This window comes from Lissotriton helveticus, chromosome 4_1 (assembly GCF_964261635.1).
Source record: "Lissotriton helveticus chromosome 4_1, aLisHel1.1, whole genome shotgun sequence".
Classification (NCBI taxonomy): domain Eukaryota; kingdom Metazoa; phylum Chordata; class Amphibia; order Caudata; family Salamandridae; genus Lissotriton; species Lissotriton helveticus.
This window is the reverse complement of record NC_136063.1, coordinates 1850946984-1850963370: the sequence shown is the minus strand read 5'-3', so window position 1 is coordinate 1850963370 and position 16387 is coordinate 1850946984. Positions and strand designations below refer to the sequence as shown.

At 46.5% G+C, this 16387-nt stretch overlaps 1 protein-coding gene across 2 annotated transcripts in view; it reads right to left on the bottom strand.

Moving 5' to 3' along the window:
* Positions 1 to 16387, bottom strand: part of BRWD3 (bromodomain and WD repeat domain containing 3) — a 1637103-nt gene that overhangs the window by 1364827 nt on the left and 255889 nt on the right. For both annotated transcript variants that reach the window (XM_078688510.1, XM_078688511.1), the window contains one exon: positions 15400 to 15553. In XM_078688510.1, the coding sequence (XP_078544636.1) occupies positions 15400 to 15553 (154 nt within the window). The remainder of the gene's footprint in view (positions 1 to 15399; positions 15554 to 16387) is intronic.

The window sequence follows — 16387 nt, the reverse complement described above, 5'->3', positions numbered from 1 at the left end:
GCAACCGGTCCCTCGACCTCCCATGCGACCGGGACCTCGAGCGGCGCAGAGCGGGTTGCCGGGCCTCGAAAAGCTTTCTGGACCGCTCCTGCAAAGACTTTGGATTCATGGCCCCGCAGTCGAAACACGACATGGAGTCGAGGTCGGGTTCCAAACAGAACAGCACACGCGTTGGGGATCCATCACGGACATCAACTGTTGGCATGAACAGCAAGCCTTAAAACCGGGCATCCCTGACGTGCACCAGGAGTCGAAGACTCAAAAACTACGTTGACAAAAAGTCAGTCAAAAAGTGACTGGAGGTACCTTTCTCTCCGGATCTGCGCTTGCTGGTGTGGAAAAAGAAAGAACGGACGTCAGCGCGTGAGGGTGGCATCTAAGTAGCTACCGCGACGTCATCCCGGCGACCACAACGCCAACAACAAACGCGGAGCCGACCGACACCACCTTTCGACGCGCAGGGGTACAGCTGACCAAAAATTCACCGGATCCAGTCTGGCGCCTGGGGGAAATTCTAAGGTGAGGAATCTATAACTATAACTCTTGAGGGACGAAACGCGTCATGGCTGCCGCTGCACTTCGTATGGAGACTAAATAAAATTGCAGCTGACTAGCCACAGTGGTTGTTTGTAATATATATATATATCGATATATATATATATATATTACCTACTAGCAGTCGCCAGTAGGTAGTTATAGTTAGGACCTAGTTACCATAGAAAAATAGCAACATTCTATTCCCAATAACTTTGGCGCCGATTGATGAATCTTCGCGAAAGTTTCAAAACTAATTCTTTGTTGATATCAGCTCCTATGTTGAAAGTTTGTAGGTGATTCTTTAAGGGGGACCGAGAAAAAAGGGGGGTCCCAAAACGTGTTTTCTCCATGTTAATTTCCGTAGGAAACTTTAGACAAGGCTACAGGTCGAACAGGTGAATGGAATTACCCCAAATTTGGCAGGGAGAAGGGTCTTCGTCTAGAAAGCACACTTTTGTTCATTTGGTGTGAATTCCTTCTGTAGTTTTTGAGAAATATCGAAATGTACAAGATATCGATATTTGGGAATTCTGCCACCTGATTGGCTGAGGCGTTACGAGCACGAGCTTGCTGCTGATTGGCTGCGAGCGGTTGCAACTAGGAAGTGTTGGCCGCCATTTTGTGATTCCGTTGAAGCGAGTACGGGGAAAAAAGTGGGAAATCGGAGGGTAGGAGGACTATAACCACTGTGGGTTGTTTAGGGTGTGCTATAAATAATAATATGCTATAGAGGGGGTGCGAAGCAAAGTATTTACCCCTACCAGTGTGTAAGTGGTGGACTACGGAAATTAAGTGAGGTATTGCGTAGACTCTGATGCGGGTAAGGTGAGCTGGGGCGGGATTAAAGCGTGAGCCCAAATTGTGTGTCTTATGCTGTGAAGTCACGTGCCGTGGCCACTGCACTACAGTTGTGGAAGTAGTGTCCGCATGCGTTTATAACTACTAGGACGAACTACTGACCCGTACTGGTATGAAAGTCCTCGGGTACGGAATATATGTGAGGTATTGTCTAGAGTCTCATTCTGCTAAGCTGAGCTGCTGCCTGAGTCGGGGATTAAAGCGTGAGCCCAAACTGTGTGTCATATGCTGTGAAGTAATGTGCTCTGTATACACAAAGGTATCCCCCAGGAAATTTAAGTCCTAAGAGGAGGGGGGAAAAGAGGGTAAATACAATTCGAACAACCTCATATCTGGCCTATCTAGTTTCAAAAGTGGTAATTACTCAAAATGGGCATTTCCCCATGAAACAAAGTCTCAGCACAGAAACTGCTTTCTTTCTAGTTTTTTTTATTTATCAAAAACATTTGTATTTCTATATTTTTATATACTTTTTTAAATATTTTAAACTCATGTGCTCTTAAAAATATTTACAGATAAAGACATTAATATCAGCATTTCAATTGAAAGAAAAATCAAAATTAGGTTCTCTCAGTTTTGATACAGGTTTTAGTAACCCCCAAATGACACCATCATCGTTCCATTCTCACCTTTCATTCTCATCACATATACCATCAATCATACCACACACAAAAGACAATAAAAACACATCTGTAATGGGGTCATACTCGCTGTTACTATGCGGAATCAGGATTAGGCATTCACAAGTCCATTGAATGTATTTCTGGTTAATTCTTCTTTGGTTGAATTCTTAGGTAGGATTCCCAGATGTGTGATCACTGGTCATGTGTTCAGGCCGCTGTGCCACATCTGTGCAAGTAGTGTCAGGATGTAGTTATAGCTACTTGGATGAACTTTTGTTTAGAACATTGTAGCTTGTGTATGGTGCTTAGGTGGTGTTGTATAGGGAGTGCAAAGGTAAATCAATACGGTATTTGTAAAGCGCAAACTACTCACCCCTATGGGTGAGTAGAGCTGAGGATCAAAGCGAGCGGTTTGTGCTGCAAAATGAGATGGTCTGGCCGCTGCGCCACAGCTGTGTGGGGAATACATTTTGGCGAGGGTGCAGGAGTTGGCGTTATATGGCCCTAAAATAGCAGGCATAAGTTGTAAGTTATAGGGTGGCTCTAAAAAGAGCACTTGTGTTCATTAGTTGGAGCTGCACAGCTTCAAGTCATTCAGGAAAACTTGGTTTCCCTGATCTGTGAAGTGTACTCCATCACTTCTGTATATATCTGCCATGTCGAAACGTATGTTGTTGTTGTAGATGGAGCCCATTTTGTGGTCTCTGAGGTATGCAGATACAGCTTTGTTGACTTTTTTCCGAGATTTTTCAATCTGAGGACAAAATTGTTTGGACCACTTCCATTTCTGTCTTTGGCATATATTGGAATATACAAAGACACTTTGAGGCAAAAGTAACATCAATTGTCCAAAGGTGTCCTTCATAAGCATTTTCAAACCTACCCCAGTCAATGTGCATAGGTCGTTTCCACCACTGTACACAATTATGAGGTCAGGGTGTTCGAGATGCAAACAGGTTTTAACCAAAGGCAACAATTTGTGCCACTTCAATCCTCTCTGTCCAAACCATTTAATGTCCACATTTTGTAAACCCAGGTCTAAGTCAATACCTCTCTGTTCTGCATACCTCTTGCACCAGAAAACATAGCTATGTCCTTCGATCCACACTAGCATTTTGAAGGTATGGCTGGAAGGTATGGAAAGATGTCTCTAGCTCATGCAGTTCCTTCGTAGAATAAGAGATGTTTAAAGATGGGGAACTAGTTTTGTTTCGCATACAAAACGGTACCTGATCGCGAGATGAAAAGCATTGTTTTTTAAAAGTAGGGAGCACATTCATTTTGTGGAAAAATATCTTTGTGATTGGTTAAGAAAAAGCAGTTTGCACGTGGAGTACATATTATAGGATAAAATTTGCTCAACTCAGCCACACCTGCTACTTGCATTTGGAAGGGACTGTTCGAACTTAAAACAATCGTGAACTTTTAACCTGCATGTGCCGTTAAATGTTCAAGAAAATGTTGCAAATAAATATAGTTAGGTTTAAAAAGAATTATGAACTTTTAACCTCCACGTGTTGTAGAATGTTCTAGAAAGTGTGTTGATAGAATATGTTGCATTTCTGACTTCGATGTGTATTTGAATATTTAAAAAACTATTTATATGGAAAAGTAGAAAGTGTAAGAGAGAAGTTTTGAAAGCTAAAAGAATCAAGGAACTAAAGTAATTTGTTCTTGATTACCTACTGGCGGTCGCCAGTAGTTATCACTGTTAACGGTCTGAAAGTGCGGTGTTGCTCAGAGTGGCATGGTGGTGATATGATATGTGTAGGAAGGTGGATACCTGACTATGGTTGCCCCCAACTTTTTGCCTAGTGTTTTGCTGGTTTCTGACCTAGTTGGCCTGGGATCCTGCTATTCAGGACCCCAGGCTTCCTGCTCTCTCTGTTAAAATGGACTCCATGTACCCTAGGTACATATCTAATTGGATACTGAGTCACCTTATCAGTCCCTGTACAGTGTACCTTAGGTACCCAGGGCATAGGTGTACCCAGGGCCTACCAGGGGCTGCAGCATGTATTATGCCACCCCTGGCTGGCCATCCAAAACTGACACAACTGGCTGCACGACAGCTGGGGCAAGGTGGTGTAATCACCCTTTGCTTTAGATATAGTATACCTATATCTAACCCTAAAATGGACACATATATTCCTATCAGTCACTCCTATGGCAGGCCTTATCAATCCTGAAGGCAGGGTGCTTGGAATTATGTGAGATGGTGCTCTGGCATGAGCTGAGCCCGTTTGCAGCTTGCGGAACCAAGTCCAAATAGCTGTTCCATGATAACGCTATACCATATACTCTTAAGTGCATTATAATCCTCGCGGTTAAATGCTAACTTTGGTATAGCATTATCAAAACATGTCGAGTAAGGTGTCATACGAATTGGAATACTAACCCCTCGCCAATTCTGGCGACGTGGTTAGCATTCCACCCTTCTAGAGGGACACGACATGTATGTAACTGTGAACCCCGGTTAAAAGTCAGACATGGCCTCAGCTCCACAAAATGGATGCTGCCACCGAGACACAAGTCTGCCATCCTGCTGCTGGGAGTCCTTCCAGCAACAGAGGCCTGGACAAAGGGTTTCCTGTCAGGGGCGGTGCCAGCACCATCCCAGACAGGATTTTGTGTATCCCAGGTAGGCAGGGCTGAAAGGAAGGTGACTGCAAGTGGCACCCCGGTGCTCACTGTGCATATGCCGGCTCAAACCAGTTCCTGGGGCACACCAGCCCCTGAGCTGGGGAGAGACCGGACAAGGAGAGGGGTGTAACCACCCCCCTCCTAGTCCCACTCATAGGGCAGGACTTAGTCGCGTGCCAGCCCCTTTTCTTAGGATAAAGGTAGGAGCAGGCCCCCTTCCCAAATTAGATAATCTTGAATCTTGAAACTACTTTCCACGAAAGGAACTCTTGACTCTTCTGAAGACTCTCCCTTGTGGCTAAGGAGTAGCCACCCTGCACCAGCAGGCACCATCGAAGCTCTTGCGGTTTGCTGCACGTCCATCCTCCGGATCAAGACTGCCCAGCTCGACGAGACCCGGATTTCCTGCCATCTCTGACCTCTACCTACATCATCCAGCCCAGCTGAGATTCGTGGGTGTGACGAGACCCGTGGGACCGGCCATCTTCAAGACCTGCACGACGCTTCACCAGCACGACCCCCGAGAGACCCTCGAGTAAGTGCATTGGGGTTTGAGAAGCCCTAACCCTAAGCAGCTCCAGCACCGAAGTCCAGCCTCCCAGCATCCACGAGATCTGCGTGGGGCCCTTCTGCTTCTTTGCTGCTTGCCACGTTGTCCGGTCACTTGCCCGTTGGCTAGTGACCCTCTTGACGACGTACCACGACGATTTCACCGCTGGTCTGGTTGCTCCAGACTGGCCCTTGCTCCCTTCCAAGAGAGGAGCACCCCGGACCCTCCTGGTCCACTCCAGACGCCATCTTGACTCCACCGCGTGGGCTTGCCTTTGCCAAGGTTTATTGCTCCAATCCTGAGTCCAGCATCGCCGACAGCCTCGTGGGACAGCTCGCACCTCCAGCCTGGACGCCGACAACGCCTCCTAGCCCGTGTGACTGCAGAGGCCAGCGTCGCCCACTCACCTGGTCGAGGTGACTTCATCCGGTGCCATCCTGGTGCCCACATAATCACTGGCTAGTGATTAAGAACTAAGTCCCCTCTGCTTTCAGGTCGTCTCCTTCACTGATCCAGCCTTGGATCACACCGAACATCTTCACTGGTCGCCTGCCAGCAACTTCTTCTTTCAGGCTCCATAGACTTCAACGAGGATTCCCGACGTCACTTGAACCCTATGCAGCTGCGGCCCCTGGGCTAGGTAACTTGAGTATTTCGGTACTCCAGCACAGGTTCACTATCTAAGTGTCCAGATCCTTTTTCGTTTTCAGTCTACATAGTCGGATTCGTCCGGAAACAGTAACTTTAGAAACGCTAGCATCCATAGACTTCTTCCCGCATCCCGCGTGAGAGTGCACACTCTGCACACGATCTCCCTAGACCTCCTGCTCGTAATCTTAAGGTTCAGTAGTGTAGTCCTAGCGATCCTGAAGCCTCTGGATCTTGTTACTTACCTGCTAGCATTTCGCATTCCACTTTTTGTGTATATGGTTTTTCGTGCCCCTCGGGCATTTGTGTAAATTGTGCAACTTGTAGTATTTTCGTAAGAGTTTTTTGTTGTGCTTAGCTCCCTGACTCATAAAGAGTTCAGGGTAGTCTTGTTATAAATAAATATCCTTTATTTTCATAACAACTTGTGTGGTGTCCTTTCACTTGGTGTTCAAGGGGTATATGTGATGGTAAAACAGCTGGCTTAACACGCTCTCTAGAGTTTAGCCTGAAGACTGCTAGTGTCCATGCTACTAGGATAGCTGGTCTGAAAGGTTGACTTACAACCAATCATCAATAAGGGTTGTTTGGTACGATACAAAGTGATCACTAGAATAGTGAGCACTATATATCAGGCCAACTTCTCACATTGGTGTGCAGCGGTTGGGATTTGAGCTTGCTGTTGTTTTACCTCGCACGTATCCTAAGAATATCAATTGAAAGATCACATAAGTACCCAGGTACATATAACTTAACTTAGAATACTCTGAGTTCTACTGAACCAGCTGTTGTAGTGTAACAGGGCTTAGCACACCCTGTCTACAACTCTTAGCATGGGATCAGTAGGTAAACCCATAGTGTAGGTAGGTGCATCACTTACACCACTCTAGAAGCATGTCTACCCATGGAGAGTCTTCAAAGACTCCCCTTGTGGCTGTTGACCCTCCACAGGTCACTTCCAGATATGCAGGCCTTAGCTTCCAGGAGATGAGACAATTGTGTACCTCCAGGAAACTAAAACAGGGTTCTAACCCTACCACTCATTTTCTGTTAGGTCTCTTAGAGACTTATGATGCTAGGAAAGCTTCTCAGACAGATGGGAGCATGCCCCCCTTAGAAGGTACTCGTGGTGAACCAGACTCCAACCTCCCTGAAACAGAAGAAGTAGAAGAGGAGGAGGAGGAGGAGGAGGAGGAAGAGGAAATCTCTGGGGATGAGGCAGACAATGGTCCTGAGCTAGTCAGGCTTACTAGGGCCAACTTAGACCTACATAGAGAAGGATCTGGGGGACCCCCAGTACTGACCCTAAGCAGGCCTAACTTTGGAGTTAGAAGAGATAGGTCTCATTCTAGGGACTCCAATAGATCTGTTCACTCTCATGCCTCTGCTCAGAGGAGAATGATCTCTCCCCAGAGGAGACTGACTTCCCCTCAGAGAAGAGAACATGAAGCAAGGATGAAACAGGCTAATCTGAGGATTCAGAGGGAAGAACTTGCCCTTGCCAAGGAGAAGCTTGCCTTTGCTAGAGAGCAACAGTTAAGTGGGGTAGTCCCCACTGGTGGCAGCATTATCCCTAAAGATAAAGACAGGAGTTTTGATACTAGACACCTGAGTAAAATAGTGCCCCCCTTTAAACAAGGGGATGACATCCACAAATGGATGACTGCTTTGGAGAGGGCCTGCACTGTCCAGTGCATCCCCCAGAGTCAGTGGGCAGCTATTTTGTGGCTCTCCTTTGAAGGTAAAGGTAGAGATAAGCTCCTCACTACTAGAGCTGAGGATGCGAACAATTACCAAGTCTTGAAAAATACACTGATTGATGGGGTTGGCTTAACCACTGAACAGTACAGGTTGCTGTTCAGAGACACCCAGAAAATTCAGTCTCAGGATTGGGCTGACTTTGTTGATTGTGCCACTAAGGCTTTGGAAGGCTGGCTACTGGGTAGTAAAGTTACTGACTTCACAGGATTGTATAATCTTATTATGAGAGAGCAAGTCTTAAATAATTGTCAGAACCAGTTATTACACCAGCACCTGGTAGACTCTGATCTGACCTCTCCACAAGAATTGGGTAAGAGGGCAGACAAATGGGTCAGAACCAGGATTAGGCCTAAGAACCAAGGTGGTGACCAGAAGAAGGAATCAACCAAGCCTCAAGAGAAGGGTGGGAATAAATCTACGGATCAAACCACATCAGGGCCCCAAAAATCCTCTGAGGGGGGTGCGTCCCAGAATCCTTCCAATACCCAGAAGAAACCTTATTGCCAAACCTGCAAGCAGGTGGGTCATTGGAAAACTGACAGCAGTTGCCCAAAGAACCCCAATAAGGAGAACATACCCCCAAGTAACATTCCCAAGCCCCCTGTTACTACTAGTAGTAATCCCCCAGGTGGTGGGAGTGCCCCCAAGAATTTGGGTGGTTTTACTTTGGGAGTTCCTGGGGACTCTGGCCTAACCAGGTCCCCTAACTTAGATACTCTTGTCTGTGAGGATGGCATGGGGTTTGCCAATTTCACGGATTGTCCCAACACTTTGGGCAAATACAGACAGGAGCCCCTCATCAATGGTTCAAAAATTGAGGCCTATAGAGACACAGGGGCTAGCATCACCATGGTGACTGAGAGCCTAGTCCCCTCAAGGCAACTTATACCTGGTGCCACATACCAGGTGACAAACATTGATGGAGTGCAGAAGAGTCATCCCATAGCAGTGGTAAATCTCAGCTGGGGAGGTGTCACTGGCCCCAAGAGAGTGGCAGTGTCATCAAACTTGCCTGTAGATTGCCTACTGGGGAATGATTTAGAGATCTCAGCCTGGGCTGAGGTAGAACAAGAAACCCATTCTAAAATGGTAAATCTTCCTGAACAGGTTAGGAGGGCTGTGCCAGTCTCAGCCCAATCTCAAGTAGATTCCCTCCCTGAAAAGGGTAGCAGGGCTGTGATGGTAACAGCCCATACCCAAACTGAGTCCCTTCCTGAAAAGGTTGGTGGGGTTGTGATGACCACAGCCCAAACTCAGACTGATAATAGTGTTGTGAAGCCTGAAACTATGGATCACTCCACTCAAACAGAGAGCATTGAGGAGGAAGAGTAATCTCCCTCCCACCAGACTTTAGGAAAGGATTAGCCTCCTCAGGGAACTGATCTTGCCCCTTGTGAAGGAGCTGCCCCAGAGGTAGTCAGGCCTAGACTGGCAGAGCCCCTGATGTCAGCGGACCCTTCCAAGGTGGGACCCAGTCTGGAGCAGGTAACCTGCCCCTCTCTACCCTGCCTCAGTCAGCCCAGGGCTGTGGAGGTCAGGGAGGCCAGTGGTGGACCCCAAAGGCCCCCCTGTCCAAAAGAACTCCCCAATCAGCAGATTAAGGGCACTGAAGCTAGCAGTCCTAGCCAAGTGAAAATAAAACAAACTCCTGAGGGATCCCCCTTAAAATTAGTTAGGGACCTCCCACAGATGGACACTGTTGGGCACAGCCAAACCTGGGACCTAAGGGCCCCAAACCTGACCTGTCCCTCCAGTAAGCCAAACAGAGGGACCCAGCCTCCAGCTTTAGGTAGCCAGAGGTTTACCCTGAGAGCATACAGCAACTCAGTCCTGGAAAGAAAGGCATGTATGGTGGATAGTGATTGGAGGAAGTTGAGCCCAACATTAGTGGAGTCTCACTTCAGTACTCCATCCCAGCACCAGCCTTTTTCTTTGCCAAAACACACCACAGGTAGAGATTCCCTATGGTGGAGACCCTCAGATACCCTTAGGGTGAGGGATTGCTCAGTGGACCATGAGATAGGGGGTAACCATGCCAGTGCATGCACCTCCTCATATGGCCACTCAGGCAATATAGGCTTATCTGGTCAAGGATAGCCTTATCTCCTTTCGTTTGGGGGGGGGGGGGTATGTAGGAAGGTGGATACCTGACTATGGTTGCCCCCAACTTTTTGCCTAGTGTTTTGCTGGTTTCTGACCTAGTTGGCCTGGGATCCTGCTATTCAGGACCCCAGGCTTCCTGCTCTCTCTGTTAAAATGGACTCCATGTACCCTAGGTACATATCTAATTGGATACTGAGTCACCTTATCAGTCCCTGTACAGTGTACCTTAGGTACCCAGGGCATAGGTGTACCCAGGGCCTACCAGGGGCTGCAGCATGTATTATGCCACCCCTGGCTGGCCATCCAAAACTGACATAACTGGCTGCACGACAGCTGGGGCAAGGTGGTGTAATCACCCTTTGCTTTAGATATAGTATACCTATATCTAACCCTAAAATGGACACATATATTCCTATCAGTCACTCCTATGGCAGGCCTTATCAATCCTGAAGGCAGGGTGCTTGGAATTATGTGAGATGGTGCTCTGGCATGAGCTGAGCCCGTTTGCAGCTTGCGGAACCAAGTCCAAATAGCTGTTCCATGATAACGCTATACCATATACTCTTAAGTGCATTATAATCCTCGCGGTTAAATGCTAACTTTGGTATAGCATTATCAAAACATGTCGAGTAAGGTGTCATACGAATTGGAATACTAACCCCTCGCCAATTCTGGCGACGGGGTTAGCATTCCACCCTTCTAGAGGGACACGACATGTATGTAACTGTGAACCCCGGTTAAAAGTCAGACATAGCCTCAGCTCCACAAAATGGATGCTGCCACCGAGACACAAGTCTGCCCTCCTGCTGCTGGGAGTCCTTCCAGCAACGGAGGCCTGGACAAAGGGTTTCCTGTCAGGGGCGGTGCCAGCACCATCCCAGACAGGATTTTGTGTTTCCCAGGTAGGCAGGGCTGAAAGGAAGGTGACTGCAAGTGGCACCCCGGTGCTCACTGTGCATATGCCGGCTCAAACCAGTTCCTGGGGCACACCAGCCCCTGAGCTGGGGAGAGACCGGACAAAGGAGAGGGGTGTAACCACCCCCCTCCTAGTCCCACCCATAGGGCAGGACTTAGTCGCGTGCCAGCCCCTTTTGTTAGGATAAAGGTAGGAGCAGGCCCCCTTGCCAAATTAGATAATCTTGAATCTTGAAACTACTTTCCACGAAAGGAACTCTTGACTCTTCTGAAGACTCTCCCTTGTGGCTAAGGAGTAGCCACCCTGCACCAGCAGGCACCATCGAAGCTCTTGCGGTTTGCTGCACGTCCATCCTCCGGATCAAGACTGCCCAGCTCGACGAGACCCGGATTTCCTGCCATCTCTGACCTCTACCTACATCATCCAGCCCAGCTGAGATTCGTGGGTGTGACGAGACCCGTGGGACCGGCCATCTTCAAGACCTGCACGACGCTTCACCAGCACGACCCCCGAGAGACCTTCGAGTAAGTGCATTAGGGTTTGAGAAGCCCTAACCCTAAGCAGCTCCAGCACCGAAGTCCAGCCTCCCAGCATCCACGAGATCTGCGTGGGGCCCTTCTGCTTCTTTGCTGCTTGCCACGTTGTCCGGTCACTTGCCCGTTGGCTAGTGACCCTCTTGACGACGTACCACGACGATTTCACCGCTGGTCTGGTTGCTCCAGACTGGCCCTTGCTCCCTTCCAAGAGAGGAGCACCCCGGACCCTCCTGGTCCACTCCAGACGCCATCTTGACTCCACCGCGTGGGCTTGCCTTTGCCAAGGTTTGTTGCTCAAATCCTGAGTCCAGCATCGTCGTCAGCCGACAGCCTCGTGGGACAGCTCGCACCTCCAGCCTGGACGCCGACAACGCCTCCTAGCCCGTGTGACTGCAGAGTCCAGCGTCGCCCACTCACCTGGTCGAGGTGACTTCATCCGGTGCCATCCTGGTGCCCACATAATCACTGGCTAGTGATTAAGAACTAAGTCCCCTCTGCTTTCAGGTCGTCTCCTTCACTGATCCAGCCTTGGATCACATCGAACATCTTCACTGGTCGCCTGCCAGCAACTTCTTCTTTCAGGCTCCATAGACTTCAACGAGGATTCCCGACGTCACTTGAACCCTATGCAGCTGCGGCCCCTGGGCTAGGTAACTTGAGTATTTTGGTACTCCAGCACAGGTTCACTATCTAAGTGTCCAGATCCTTTTTCGTTTTCAGTCTACCTAGTCGGATTCGTCCGGAAACAGTAACTTTAGAAACGCTAGCATCCATAGACTTCTTACCGCATCCCGCGTGAGAGTGCACACTCTGCACACGATCTCCCTAGACCTCCTGCTCGTAATCTTAAGGTTCAGTAGTGTAGTCCTAGCGATCCTGAAGCCTCTGGATCTTGTTACTTACCTGCTAGCATTTCGCATTCCACTTTTTGTGTATATGGTTTTTCGTGCCCCTCGGGCATTTGTGTAAATTGTGCAACTTGTAGTATTTTCGTAAGAGTTTTGTGTTGTGCTTAGCTCCCTGACTCAAAGAGTTCAGGGTAGTCTTGTTATAAATAAATATCCTTTATTTTCATAACAACTTGTGTGGTGTCCTTTCACTTGGTGTTCAAGGGGTATATGTGATGGTAAAACAGCTGGCTTAACACGCCCTCTAGAGTTTAGCCTGAAGACTGCTCGTGTCCATGCTACTAGGATAGCTGGTCTGAAAGGTTGACTTACAACCAATCATCAATAAGGGTTGTTTGGTATGATACAAAGTGATCACTAGAATAGTGAGCACTATATATCAGGCCAACTTCTCACAATATGGTGCTACACTTGGATATGAAACCGAGAGTCTAAACCGTGAGGTCATTGCTGGAAAGTGATGTGATCTGGTGTTTGCAGCATACGTGTGCGTGTGCAAGTCGTGTTAGTAGGCGTTTATACCATACAGGGAGTGGGAAGTGAACTACTGACCGCTACTCTGTGTTGATAGTATACCGGAAGCGGGAAGCGAAGTAGTTACGCATACTGGTGTGAAGACTTGGGGATGAAATCGAGCTGATTGCTGTAAAGTGATGGGCTTTGGGCGCTGTGGGATCCTAGCTGCTGTAGTATAAATGTGTAAGTAGTGTTAGTATGAGTTTATAGTATATAAGGAATGGGATGCAAACTACTCACCCCTACTGGTGTGAAGACTCGGGGATTAAACCGTGAGCCTAAATTGTGAGCTCATTGCTGAAAAGTGATGTGCTCTGGGCGCTGTAGCATACCTGCGAAAAAGTGTTAGTTAGCGTTTATACAATAGAGGGAGTGGGAAATGAAAGACTTACCCCTACCGGTCTCAAGACTCGTGGATGAATTCATGAGCTCATTGCTGTAAAGTCATGTGCGCTGTATAGTATTCCATTGTAAGTCATAATAGAATGTTAGTATGTAATTCTACTACATACCAAATATGTAATGTTAGAATGTAGGGCTTTCATGTGGGAAACCTTGCGGAGTTTGTACACGGTGCTGGATTAGACGGTTGCTCTGCTGTCTGCTCCTGTTGGTGGTTGTTTCAGGTGTCTTGTTTTCTTGTAATAAATCTACTTATAGAAATAGTGAGTGCTATGTAGTATATGGCATTCTTCTGTGTATGGTTTCAAAAATACTAGTCAGCATTTTAGAATGGGTGTATCAAAGTTTATATTAGAGCATCAGTATGTGCATCAGATTGTCACGTGGATGATGTCATGAGTGATGTCATTTGAGATGTCATCAGTGACGTCACTGACCATGTCATGACTGATGTAATATGTGACATCATCAGCAGTGCATTGCGGGCGCGCGAGTTATAGTTAGCTCAACTAACTATAACAGGCGAATTTCTCTGGTTTTATATGAGTGAAATGTTCAACTAACTAGAACGTCCCTGAAACCTATGTTTTGTTTAGTGAATATATATATATATATATACAGACATATACACATATGTATATACACATATACACACATACATATGTATATACACATATACACACATATATACACACACACACAACCCAGGGGGTGGGTTCCCAGAGATTGCCAAAAGCTTGGGGAGGTGGGTCCCCTTAATAATAATGCATGGGCTTCAGGGATGTAGGTGTTCTGGCCTGCCCAAGGCTCAGGGAGGGTGGATGTGCACCACCCAAAACCCCTTAAAATTATACCGGCCTTGAGGAATCAGGTCCCTGGCGCCTATTTAAGGCTTGGGAAGGGGGCCGCATGTCCCTCTCCTCAGTAAAGAGTACCCACTGCCCCAATCTGGGAGTTAAAAAACACAACTTTGGTATTCCAAGGCCAGTAAAGGGGAATTATGGGTCTCGTAGTTCCGTGGGGATAGCAGGATTGAAGCGCCATGGTCATTGGACTACCGGACTTATGTAATGCCATCAGTGTGTCTGCTATAGCATGCATCAGGAACAGGGTTCATAACAGGATGGTGGTGTCCTTTGTTTTCCACTAAAGGATTAGAGCTTTTTACTAATTAATGTTTATTTCACATATCGTGTTTTATTCACTGTTTTTGTACAGGTTTTTATTATGTGTGAATTAAAAGAAGGGCAGCACGCATTGAGAAGATTGGCACCGCTTCAGGTTATTTAATTAGCGCTCCTTCGCGGTCATTAGGACATGCCTCCACCGTGGTTAGATGTCTTTTCCAGTGTTTGTACGATTATACTGCAGAAGACTGGCCCTTTTCTTCTTAACCATGTAGCAATGTATTTCGCATTATGCAGATATTTGTATATATTAACGAACTGCTTACACATTTAAGAATTGGGCTGGGGTAATTTCATTTGATATTCACCAGCGAATATTCTCGTACAATCCATTTTCTATGTCTACCAATGATTGAAGGAGGGAAAGGGCTTTTTATACCTGTGAAATGTTGGCGTCATTCGGATTGATAAAGCCTGCTGTGCAGGTGAAACGTGTCTCTCTTTACTGCGGGGTCGTGGGTGGCCTGTAACTTCATTAAATCAGCCCCATACCTACAGACCGGAGTGCGTGCCTCTTCTTTTGGAAGTTGGTTTGGTGTTGTATATACATATGTGTACACATAATGCATGGGCTGCAGAGATGTAGGTGTTTGGGCCTGTCAAAGGCTCAGGGAGGGTGGATGTGCAACCCCATCCCCTAATTATACCGGCATAGAGGAATCGGGTCCCTGGCGCCTATTTAAGGCTTGGGGAGAGGGGCCACATGTACCTCTCCTCAGTAAAGAGTACACGCTGCCCATTCTGGGAGTTAAAAAAACACAAAAAAGTTGGAGACCGCCATATTATTTTAACGAAAAAAATAATTAAAAAAGAATCTGCATTGGGGATCCTCCGCCTTGATCTCACAGAACATGTAGTTTTTAAAAAATTCTCCAAATTTGGTGTAATAGCGCATTATGGAGGGGGTGGGGAGGAGAGTGAGAGAGTGAAGAGTGAAGAGTGAGAGAGTGAGTGAGTGCGTGTGTGTGTGTGTGTGTGTGTGTGTGTGTGTGTGTGTAAAATACGCAGACTAAGTTTTGTGTGTCCTAGCCATGCACAGTATTAATTCTATCAAGCTGTACAGTCAAGGTTAACTAGCAACTTAAAATCAACTTTTTTTATACCTAAAGCAGTTTTAAAAGTAATATATTTGTGTACCAAAAATACCAATGAAAAAGCACCTTGCGGGCATGCCGAAAAAATATTCATTCAGGAACTTCTCATGTACTCACAGATAGATTATGCAGTAGTTGTCCTGTGTAGGAGTTCCACACTTTTAACAGTAAATTGTTAACCGCAGTGATCACTGATGTATCAAATCGATCCCATGCAACCATAGTGACTTTCAGTTTTGCTGCCTTGTCCTCAGCCAAGGGCAAGTTATCCCTAAGGAAATTAACGTTTATTAGTATAGTCATTTAAAATGATAGCAGCATTTTAAACAAAGTTCTAATGTGCATCTGGGGACAAATATTCTTCATACAACACACTGATAATAAAAAGTAAGTGTGACAGAAAAGTGAAGAAGGATTTACTAAACAAACATTTCACTAAAGCTTTGAGTTGTTAATTGAAGTTGAAGTTATAATTCTCTCTATTTAAGATTCTAAGCAATGGGACTATAGCGGTGAGATAAATAACATGATTGGTAATGGACCGTATAACTGGTCCGATATAGGTAACCTAGGGTTAATATCCTGTACACATAGTGTAAATGAGCAGAAAGATAACAATTATAAATGTATTATTCAGATCTCTGGGAGATTAGTGGCTGGGAACACGTTAGAAAAACTTGAGTTTTGGACCAGAGATGTTTTACGGCATGGGCAAAGTGGGCGATTACCTGCTCCGCCCCCACCCTTCCAAGGGCCCCTCTGGGAAATGATCTTTTTATCTCACCTGTGAATAGTTCTTCATTACAGTCGCTCTCCCACTCTCTCTGCTTGCCTCTACCTCTTTCCCTCACTCTACCCAACATCTTCCTAAGAATTTGTGGGGCACGGTGCAACACATATTTAATCTGTTTTAGTGTGACAGCATTTCTGAAATTTTAAGTAAAACTGAATATTGTTTGGCATCAGAGGGGTTGAATTAGCAGAGAATAAGTAATACATTTTAAAGTTGTTCCAAACATGTGGCCCCAAAATGTGCTGGGCTTGGGCCCCAAAAATCCTAAACATACCATTGAGTTGGACACCTTGATGACAGGTACAGAAAAAG